At 33.7% G+C, this 12,093-nt stretch overlaps 1 protein-coding gene across 2 annotated transcripts in view; it reads left to right on the forward strand.

The window, feature by feature from the left end:
- Positions 1 to 44: 44 nt before the first annotated feature.
- Positions 45 to 12,093, forward strand: part of LOC127726678 (2-oxoisovalerate dehydrogenase subunit beta, mitochondrial-like) — a 33,483-nt gene continuing 21,434 nt past the window's right edge. The window contains exons 1-6 of one of the 2 annotated variants that reach the window (XM_052234127.1): positions 45 to 186; positions 934 to 1,011; positions 1,364 to 1,432; positions 2,644 to 2,777; positions 9,151 to 9,306; positions 11,997 to 12,030. In XM_052234127.1, coding sequence (XP_052090087.1) covers positions 60 to 186; positions 934 to 1,011; positions 1,364 to 1,432; positions 2,644 to 2,777; positions 9,151 to 9,306; positions 11,997 to 12,030 — 598 coding nt within the window. In that variant the 5' untranslated portion in view covers positions 45 to 59. The remainder of the gene's footprint in view (positions 187 to 933; positions 1,012 to 1,363; positions 1,433 to 2,643; positions 2,778 to 9,150; positions 9,307 to 11,996; positions 12,031 to 12,093) is intronic. The other variant, XM_052234126.1, reaches the window with a different exon arrangement.

Genomic DNA, 12,093 nt, shown 5'->3' on the forward strand with positions numbered 1-12,093 from the left:
AAATATTAGAGTTATCGCCCTTAGATCAACTTCCTGTATCTAGAGTCAGAAGTAACACTATGTCCTGGAAGTTTCTGCGGTGTTTGCAGAATGCAAGGTTTTTAAAAAAGAATTTACAGACTTCCTTATCAGTACATAGATGTGTGTCAGTACAATATGTTCCTGACACTATCTCTGCTGCACACGGTAACTCCTATGCTTACTTAGTAGACATGAACTTGGAAAGGGCACCTGCTAAATCATGAAAAATATAAACAAAAAAGGGGGAACTACAACAATTACTATGCATGCCTGTTAAGTTAACAGTGTTAACCTCAGATTACATTGCTATGCTGGAATGTCAACGGCATATTTTTTCAGCATTTCATATAGATAAATAATTCAATAACTCGTGAGATACATGTACATGTATAGTGGTCTCATTGGGATGTAAGCGTGATAAGGGATTGGCTGATTTTTTTTAAGCGTGATTCTGAAAATTCAAATTATTTGGCGTGAAAAAGGGAAACAAAGTTGGATTGGACACTGAAATTACAGACCCTATCCACCTCCCCCCCCCCCCCCCCCCCCCCCCCCCCCCCCCCCCCCCCCCCCCCCCCCCCCCAATGAGACCCCCTGTATATACATGTATGTCAGTCAGAGTCAATACTTAAACAAGTTTATTATTCTTGAAGTTGCTTGTAGTATAATTTACTTGACATTACTGGCCATGATTGTAAGTATATTTGTCAGATTTAAATTTGATACAAGCTTTAAAGAGCATTTTTCTTATTTCACAATCAGGTCAGCTGTAGAATTTACTAGGAAGGAGCCCAGTGTGCAATTCATTTTTTTTTTTTTTTTCTTTAGAATATTTTTTTGGACACATAATGAAAAAAAAACATTCAACTCTTATAATGCTGTATCTTTGAATCTTTTTCTTTATCATTTCAGGGGAGACAACCCGTATGAATTTAGTACAAGCCATAAACAATGCTTTAGATATTGCTTTATCTACAGATCCATCAGCAGGTAAGGGAGATAACCCTACTAACTTAATGCATTGTAACAAGGAGAAAACATTCTGAATCTCTGTATTCACCAAATATACCACCTCTGTTTTTGGATTAACTTTCAACTTGATTGCTCAGAGCCAAAAGTTTTGAAAGCAGAAAAAAATATTTAAAAAAATGTCATTTCCTTGCACGACGTGCAAACTGAAGAAATAAATAATGTAGTAATAAAATTTCATCTTCTTACTGCTGAACTCGCCATGGCCAAAAATTACGAGTCCTGGACAGGCTGGACTTGCCTTCAAAAATTCTTATTGAGAACCTTGCTTCTGACATTTATTAGATAATTGATTTGAATATATTTTTTTTAGTGTTGTTTGGAGAAGATGTCGCATTTGGTGGGGTATTTAGATGTAGTGTGGAATTAAAGGATAGATATGGCAAGTTAATATATTTAGGAAAAAAAACACATTTACCATACAAAAATAAGTATGAAATTAACTCTGCAATCAAGAAATTTACCAATATAAATTGATATTAACTAAGCAAAATACTGCCAAGTAAAACAAATTTATATGTACATTTTGTACATCATGTACATGTGACAATTTTATACAGCAGATAAATTAATATTGGTTTGATACTTATTTTATTGGATTTTGTGTTTAAGGATATACTATGAATTCAGTTTCTTGATGAAATACTAATTTATAGTAATCTTGATAGGAGCTAAAAATGAGACCAGGAATTAAGTTACCTGGAAATAGCAAATACTTCAAATTTCAAATTAACAATATAAAATAAGGAGATGTGGTATGAAAGCCAATGAAACAACTATCCACCATGAGAACAAGTGACACAGATGTTAGCAACAAGAAGTCACCATATGGCCCTCATCATGAGCAAATTCCACAGGGCAGAGCAAGCTATAAAAGGCCCCAACATGATAAAATGTGAAACAATTCAAACAAGAAAACCAACTGGCTGATTTAAATGTAAAACAACAACAGCACATGAACAGAGAAAAACAAATATGATGTAAACCCTTATTAGAAAAGGAGATGTTGAATATATACAGTCAGACATCAACCCAACAACATAAATTTAAAAAAAAAGATATTTAGAGTTCAGCTAATGGTCTCCAAATTGTCATTTGCTCAAAAAGACAAAATTATCATTGTGATGCTTTCAAATTGGTTCCAGAGCTCTGTCTTTAGAATCTAGAAACGAAAGCATTTTTCAGACATCAACCCAACAATGAGAATGATGTCATGTTTTCTTTCATTATAATTTGTGTCTACAGGTTGTGATAGAGTGTTTAACACACCCTTAAGTGAGCAAGGTATTGTAGCACTTGGCATAGGTGTAGCTACAAAATAAAAAAAAAATCATCTAGAGGTCAATAAATGTTTTTCAAAAATGGCATTTGCTTAGATATCTAAATTTACATTACAATTATGCTTTCAAATTGGATCATGAGCTCTTTCTTTAGGATCCAGATCCAAAAGCATTTTTAAGGGACCCCTCACTGTCTGGTGGTCTTCACCTTATTTTTACTGCTTATTTTAATAGGGTAAGGGGAGATAATCAGAGTTAATTTTTGACAGATGAGAATGATGTAATGTTTGTTTTCATTATAATTTGTCTACAGGTCGTGATAGAGTGTTTAACACACCCTTAAGTGAGCAAGGTATTGTAGCTTTTGGTATAGGAGTAGCTGCAATGGGTTCTACAGCCATTGCAGAGATACAGTTTGCTGATTATATTTTCCCAGCTTTTGATCAGGTATTTAATAAAAGAAATTTGAGTTACTATGGATTCATTACTAATATTGTTCGTTGAATACCAATTTTCGTGGATTTCATGCGTACAGGTGAACCCACAAAGTTAATTCAATGAATTACAAATTTTCTAGAAGGTTGAGTGCAGACTTTGGCAAAACCAAGAATAACAAATCCATGAAAATGAAAGTTTTCCTCAATCCATGAAAATTGGTACCGATGAAAATAAATGAATCCACAGTAATAGGTACATAAATAAGAGACTTTTTGTATTAAAAGATAAAGAAGGTACTATATAGCTTCTACTCTTCATGCATTTATACAGTGTACTCGAGATGATTCAGCTCAAAATATCTCTTTGTAGTGATTTTTCACAATGAACACTGTTATTGTGGTTGATACTCTCTGACAGGGTTGTTAATCAGTGTTAATGTGACAGGTTTGTTAATCAGTGTTAATGTGACAGGTTTGTTAATCAGTGTTAATGTGACAGGGTTGTTAATCAGTGTTAATGTGACAGGGTTGTTAATCAGTGTTAATGTGACAGGGCTGTTAATCAGTGTTAATGCATATAATCACCTGAATAATCACCTTGTTTTATAGTGAATCACTTACCGGTATGTGACGAATTTTTCGTTGAACCTTCAAAATTTTGTTATGAAAGTGAGATATAGCATTATTACTATTTTATTACAATCAATCCTCATTGTCAATATCTAGTTTCAGTCTGAGGTAAAAGATAGTTGTTTAAGACATTTATAACTTTATCAAACCTGCTTGGAATTTACAAAATGTGTACATTAAGTTTTTATTTATGTCTGATCAAAGGACATGTTTTTTTTATTTTTCTGTATTTTACTAAAAAATGGACTTACAAAAATAAGAAGATATAGTATGATTGCCAAAGAGACAACTCTTCTCCAGATATCAAATAATGTAGAAGTTAGCAACTATATGGCCTTCAGTAATAAGCAAAATGCATACCACAAAGCAAGCTATCAAAAGGTCCAGAAAAGAGAAATTTAACCGTCTGATTTATGAACGAAAAAACAAATATGATATACAGCAATAAACGACATCCACTTAATTACAGGCTCCTGACTTGGGACAGGCACATACTAAATGTGGTGGGGTTAAACATGTTTGCAGGGTTGTTTTTTTGTTGTTTTTTTTAACTAAACACATACAGTGTGGGGTTAAAGTTGTTTTGACAAAAAAAACTTTGTCAAACCTTAATAGAATTAAATAAAACTTTGTGTAGAGGTTTTTTTTAATGTCAGATAATGTCTGAAGCAAAATTATATATTTTTTTCATCTTTCCATATTTTACTGATAAATAGACTTAGGATTTGTTATGCAGCTATTAATTTATTATTAACACCAAGATGTCGTTAAATGCAATTGGATACCCTGCATTAATCATGTTAACCATGCTTTTCAATGTCATGTGAACAAATCGCTGAAAGACCCCTTCTAAATTATTGAAAACTATGACAATATCTAGGTGTAAATAAGCTACAAAACGTTCGGGTTAACGCCCTCAAGATGTATCTAATACTTAAATAAGTCTGGGAATTTTTTTACATTATAACTTCGCCAAACCTTCGTAACTTAGACAGCAGGTGTTCTTTTCACAAAAAATCTTAAGCCAAAAATTGATCGTTTGTTATGTCGTATATCATGTTTTTTTCGCTTTTAACTTGACAGCTGCAATTACAGATGCAGGATTCCACAGAAACTCTTACAATTTTTGTCAAAATATTTTGATTATTACACATTTGAATACTTAATTTTAAAGCCTTTTTTACACAAAGTATAAAAAATATGTTTTTTTTTTTAATTTTCAAAAAAGTCAGTAATTTTGTATATTACACTTGAATATATGACAAAAATTTATACAATGGATAATAAACATGAAGTTAAGAAATAAAAAACAGTCTTTTAAATACTTTTCTTGTTTGATTACATTGAATTATCTCCCTTTATATAGAATTTTTTTTTTATGGTCGAATGTTTTTTATTTCTATCAAAGGTTCTTTCTGGGCTTGTTTTGGCATACTTTTGCTACTTATGCTGGGAATTGCACTGGTTCATCTTTATAGTATGTCATAAATACTTCATAATTGAAAGAACTATGCCTATTGGTGGGTTGGATAGTTCAAAGGAAAAATTGATTATCACATAAGGATGTTTGCTATTCGAAATTTTGAATTTTGTTTGATGAGGGGGTAACAAGGGGGTGCTCATTTCCAAAATCCTGCTTTTTTTTTTTTATTTCCAACATCCCTATTTTTTATTTTCTCATCACTTGGTGCCCGTCGTCGACGACCGTCAGTGTTCTCCACAGATATTTCATATAGACACGTTTTTTTCAATTATCACCCGTAGTAATGATCGTCGCTGCTTGGCGCTCTAAAATACCATCCGCCATTACAGTAATGATAAAAACGTAAACAAAGCATTCAATCGTAACAAGAACTATATATAAAAGTTAAGATCATCATGTATAGTGAAGTTAAAAGTTCAATGCCAGAAATTTTCAAGGAAATAAATTTGTATTGAAAATTGTTTTATTTGTTTAAAACCAAAAAAAAAAATCCCTAAAAATCAGTCTTTCTGCATCTCTTAGGGCAGGATAAATTTACACATGTGTATAGTTTGGTTCAGATAATGATAGAAGGGAGCCATTAGTTGAACTTGTAGTTTGTTTACATTTTTCAATCAGTCATATGTCAATTAACTGCCCTTAACTGTGTTAAGTAATATTTACGAAGTTAATACCATGTTGTGTCTTAATTAGCTACTACTGATTCTCCACATAGTTGTGTGGTCTGGCTTATCACAAAGGACCCTTTGTTATTTTTAAGGACATTTAAATTGCTTGTCAGTTGTAACAATTTCATCCCATTACATTGATGTTAAAGAGTAAAAAATCTTAAAAGGTTTATCATGAAACCACTTATTGATATATAAAGGTGTCCAAGTTAAATGTTTTCATGTAAATATCCCCAACTGATATTTTTACTCTTTAATTGATGTATTGCCATGAAAGTTTTATCATAAATTATGAATAAGAGGAGATGTGGGGTACAATGTATATATCAATGTGACAGGCATCCAATTACACAATAAGTTTTACAAAACAAAAGAAAAACACCAAGGTAAATTAAATAGAGGGAATCCATAAAACAACCAAAAACGTCTAGAAGGAAACACACAGGCTTAAACAATAAACAGATGTCTATTCAATACATGTATATATGTCATCCTGTATATGCATAAACTATTTGTCACTGGACGCTAAGCAACCATCAATCAATGGATATATAATATAATACAATTATAATACATTGTACGTCAACCTCTAAATCATTTAGAGTCTATAGCAATTACATACTGTAATGGGTGATCTTCAACGACTTACATGTACATGCAGTGGCAGATCCAGTGGGGGGTGGGTGTGATTCCGGTGGTTGGAACCCCCATTTTTTTGGACTATCAATGCTTTAGAATGGGGACATATGGTTGGAACCGCCCCCCCCCCCCTACCCCATTTAATAATTGCTGGATCTGCCCCTGGCATGTACAGTGTATTATAATCCTGCTTAAACAAGAAAAAGTAAAATAACAAACAAATTTCACTCATCACTTTCATAAGTATCTCTGATCAGATCTGACCGTAAATTAACTAAAGCAGAGCATACAAGTAAAATGTCATAAAATAGTTTTAAGGATGGTTCAGGCACAGTCCCACTTAGAATTTTGAAGACCTTGAGTCGTCAAATAACCCTTTCGACATGTATTCATACTCTGGCAATCCTTCTTGTGGTTGTCATATCCTCTGCACTTAACTGAGGTTTGTTTTTTGTGAACGCTGGAATGTTCAGCTTAACACGCAATGGAATCAATAAGTCGTCTATTGATCTGCCATTGATAATCTCGTCTCCTGGAAGCAAGTAATTCATGAATCCACTTTTTTCTACTATAAATTTGTCACTAGCACGACCACCAAAAGCTTTGGATATTAACATAATTTGTCCATGTGGGGATATTCCAACTAAATATTTAGCTGTATTATGGGACTTGTAATTGCTGTACGTTTCACCCCTACTCCTTAAATTAGTTGGCCTCTGGATAAATGTTTCAGCACAGTCAATAATACATGTAGTTCTTGGATAATTTTCCCTAAATGATTCGGGACAACAGTCTCTTATTACTTCTCTAGGGAGCCACACTATCAAGGACTTTAACTTATCTGCCAACACAGGAATCCACGAATTAAATATTTTGCAAGCTAAACCACTTGATATTCCAAATCTGCATAGATCGTCAAAAATTAAATTTAACTTAAGTCTCATGAGCACAAGGAGTAATTGATCTGCTACCTCTAATTGAAAACTAAATGTATTGAAAGGAGTAATACATTTCACCAGCGTGAAAAAGACCTCTTTTGTGACCCCTGTATACAATAAAGCGTCATTGTCTGTTATTAAATTTTGTGCAGCAGACAAAGTTGCTCCATCAGATTTACTTTGAACTCCCTTTTCTTCCGTTAAAACTATATTTGTTTGAGAAAATCGAGTCTGAAAATCGGTCCATTCTTTCCCTTAGGTGTGACTGGGAACAGTATATCTAACGTCAATATATATGTTCCTGGTGTGACCTGTCTGCGGTAAGAAGTCCGATTCAAGATATTGTGTACCAGCAGTAGATGAAGCTTAAACATTAAAACTACAAATAGCCTCCGGTAGTTTTTCAGACGACGTACTTGTGCCTGGTTCACTTTCTAAAGTAGTGTCCAATTCTATCGGAATCGGAATCACCATCTTCTAGTTTTCTTTTTTTCACTGTCAACTGATGCTTTAAAATTTTTCTTTTACCGGGAGTTGTCTTGTTTTCATACCCCATCTTTAACTTAGGGGAAGGATTCCGATCTGTAGGTTTTCTGTCAATAAAATGTTCAGAGCATACATATACGTTTTTCGGAAGATCTTTCCGATTTAAAGCTTTTATCCACTCAAGCCTTATCGATTCCTTGGATGGCATTACATGTAGTCTGTAAGGAATTAAACAGGGACAATGGTCGTGCATTTCACCATGTAATTCACACATTGATTTCTTCCACAAAGTTATTTTTTTTCGATTATTGGAACAACCATGAACTGAACATTAGTTCCCACCACCTGTTTTGTATTTATTTTCACTCTCCATCATAAAACGAAAAGGAAAATAGTGAAAAACAAATTGTAAACAAAAGATCGATATTGTTGTCATTAAAGCACGTGCGTTATCTATCATTAGTGCTATGGCTGCGGCACCACGTGATAGATAAATGGCAGCGCACATGATAATTAGGTCAGATCTTGAAAAATGTGTCTATAGAATCCTGATAAACAGAGAAATTTGAAATACCATCTAGTTTGTAAAAATGATAGCATCACATCCATAACATAATCTATAAGAAAACCAATTCAGATAGCATCACATTTAAGAAATATAGCATCACATTTAAGATTTATAGCATCACATTACCATGATGCTAAAAGGCCCTGGGGAGAACACTGACCGTTTACTTTTACAAAAATCTTCTCCTCTGAAACTACTTGGCCAAATTTGGCCACAATCATTATTCGGGTATCTAGTTTTAAAAATGTGTCCTATGACCCCGCCTGTCAACCAAGATGGCCGACAATCCGACATGGCTAAAAATAGAACATAGGGGTAAAATGCAAGTTTTGTCTATTATCTTGAAAACCACTATGAATAGAGAAAATTTGACAGGGGCTGAAAAGTCCAGAATGTTGAGATCTACCTGCTGTTCGTTTAAGTCAAGACTGTCCGAGACCACTTCTTATAGGAGTTATATCCCTTAAATGTCAAATTTTATCATTTTTTTTTCATATTGGTCTATTATTTTTTCCTGATCCCACTCTTTTTTACCCCCTTATCCCACTCTTTTTTACCCCTTATCCCACATCCCAAAAGCCCTTTTTCCCAGATCCCACTCTTTTTACCCCCTTATCCCACATCCAAAAAGTGTGTCATCCCCCTCTTTGATATTTTGGACCTCCTCTGACCTTTTCCTATATTAAGTATTTAAAGAAAATTTCCTGGAACCTCAGTCTATATCTCAATATTTATTTTTATACACTTTTGGTATTACATTATGAAATTCTTGTTTAATTTCTAATGTATTTTTCAAACATCTTTTTTCTTGACAAAAATAGAACATCATGGACTAAGAACTTCAAGGTAGACATTTTAAACTCATTTGAAAATTGCATGTTTGATGGAAGAAAAAACAACTGACTCATATTTAACATCTGTTAAGGTTTTTATTAGGTTTTTCTTTGTCATATTTGCATATTTTTTTTCAGATAACAAATGAAGCTGCAAAGTTCCGTTATAGGACGGGTAATATATATGACTGTGGAAAACTTACAATCAGAGCCCCAACAGGAGCTGTAGGACATGGAGCATTGTATCACTCACAAAGTCCTGAAGCTTTCTTTGCTCATATACCTGGTATAAAAGTAAGCTATTTATCTATAGATTGATATGTTGTGGAGCTGTGAATTGTTGAGTCTTTCTTTTTATTCCATTGTTGTTGACCAATATATTATGGTATACAATTGACCATCTTTTTATGCCCCACCTACGGTAGTAGAGGGGCATTATGTTTTTCGGTCTGTGTGTCCGTTCGTTTGTCCGTCTGTTCATCCACCCATCCGTCTGTCCCGCTTCAGGTTAAAGTTTTTGGTCACAGTAGTTTTTGATGAAGTTGAAGTCCAATCAACTTGAAACTTACAACACATGTTCCCTATGATATGATCTTTCTAATTTTAATGCCAAATTAGAGTTTTGACCCCAATTTCACGGTCCACTGAACATAGGAAATGATAGTATGAGTGGGGCATCCGTGTACTTTGGACACATTCTTGTTATGCATTAAGTCGAGTAGAGCCATTTACGTTAAATTTCCCAATGGGTGAATGTTGGTCAGAGTGTCTATACTTTGACCATTTTCACTTTTGTGGTTACAGAGTTATGGCACTTAAATCTTAAAAAAAAGCAATATTTATGCAGAAAAACTTTTATTTGACCTCCTTAAACTGTACATATATCTCCAAGTAGAAATAAGATTAAATGGTTATTTTGAGATGAAGCACTACTTTCAAATAGTAATAGATATAGTCTCCCTTTTTGTCTCGCCTGCGACAAAATTCGCGGAAAGCGAGACATAGGGATTGTTTTTTTGGCAACGACTGCTGTGACGCCGTCAACAATTGTTAAGTTTTCTGCTTAAGTTAGTTTAATAGAAACTACTTGTGATAGATCATTGATATTTTGTATGAAGTTGCATAACTGTCAGTACATATCAGTTTGACAACTATTTTGAGGCCCTGCCCCCTAGGCCATGGTCCAATGACTTTGAATTGTTTAGCCATTTTCATTGTTAAGTTTTCTGCTTAAGTTATTTGGATAGAAACTACTTGTGATAGATCAATGATATTTTGTTTGAAGTTGCATAACTGTCAGTACATATCAGTTTGAAAACTATTTTGAGGCCCTGCCCCCTAGGCCATGTTCCAATGACTTTGAATTGTTAAGCCATTTTCATTGTTAAGTTTTCTGCTTAAGTTAGATTGCTAGGAACTACTGATGATATATCAATGATATTTTGTGTGAAGTTGCATTGCTATCAGTACATATCAGTTTGATGACTATTTTGAGGCCCTGCGCCCTAGGCCATGGTCCAGTGACTTTCAATTAATTAGCCATTTTCAATGTTAAGTTTTCTAATTAAGTTAGTTTGATATGAACTACATGCGATAGATCAATGATATTTTCTATAAAGTTGCATTACTATCAGTACATATTAGTTTGATGACTATTTCAAGGTCAGTGACTTTTAATCAATTAACAATTTTCAATGTTAAGTTTTCTGGTTAAGTTAGTTTGATAGGAACTACTTATAATAGACAATATTTTCTAAAAGTTACATTGCTGTCTGTACATCTCAGTTTGTCAACCATTTTGAGGCCCTATCCACTAGCTGGTCCAGTGACTTTGAATTAATTAGCAATGTTGCTACCCATCAGATCGTCTTTTTCTGAATTTTATGCTGACAGGCGAGACATATCTCTGTGTCAACAGTTTATTTAAAAAGTCCATAGATGGTTTAATGCCTTCAGGTAAGTCCCTAAAATAAGGTCAAATGTGATAACAATATGTTGAATATACAGTTATTGTTAATATAATGCTGTTGACAATATTCTTGCTACTACAAATGCATACAGTTAAACATCTACTGTTGAATTTTTCTTGCAATTTTGATATAACATTATTGAAGCAGTTCATGCGAAATTTCAAAAGAAAAAAATTGGGGTTCCCTATGTGCTTATTTTTTTTTAGCTATAAGCAGAAAACCTAGTTTTTTAAATACTTGATTTTCAGGGGCGGATCCAGGATTTTTGAAAAGGGGCATTATTCCATAAATTGGATTATATACAAAATGTTTTGGATGATTTTATTCTGAAAAATCCTATGAATTGTGAAAAACATGATATAATTTTATTTTGGGAGCAATCAAAGGGAGGGGTTACCCGGGTATACCCTCTACGCCCCCTGGATCTGCCACTGATTTTGATGCATTATTATCTGCTTTAAAGACGTATGATATGGTATTAAAAGCAGATAATAATGCATAAAAATCAGTGGCAGATCCAGGGGGTGTAGAGGGTATACACAGGTCACCCCTCCCTTTGATTGCTCCCAAAAAAATTATATCATGTTTTTCACAATTTATAGGAGTTTTAACTAAGCATATCTAGCTGGCGATTATTTTCTATGCAATTAACCAAAAGGCCACTTGTTAGGCTATTCAGATAACCGGATAATTTAACAGTAGATGAAAGGGAAATGGTTTTGTGCAGGAGAAAATTATGCAATTAACCAAATTATGCAATTAAGCAGTATGCGCTTAAGTGGGGTCGACTGTATTAGATGTCATATTTTAATTGTAACATAAGCAGAACCAAGATTCCAGCAAACATGAAAATGCAAAAAGCTTTCACTGTAAATTTTTGCTACCTTAAACCTTTTTCTATAGGTCGTGATCATTAGAGGACCTCACCAAGCCAAAGATTTACTAATATCATGTATTATAATTAGAGACCAGAACCCTTGTATATTTTATGTAATCTTTAACCTTTTTCTATAGGTTGTGATCCCTAGAGGACCCCACCAAGCCAAAGGTTTACTATTAGCATGTAGTACAGACCAGAACCCTTGTATATTCTATGTAACCTTTAACCTTT

Source organism: Mytilus californianus, unplaced genomic scaffold, assembly GCF_021869535.1.
Source record: "Mytilus californianus isolate M0D057914Y unplaced genomic scaffold, xbMytCali1.0.p SCAF_18, whole genome shotgun sequence".
NCBI lineage: Eukaryota > Metazoa > Mollusca > Bivalvia > Mytilida > Mytilidae > Mytilus > Mytilus californianus.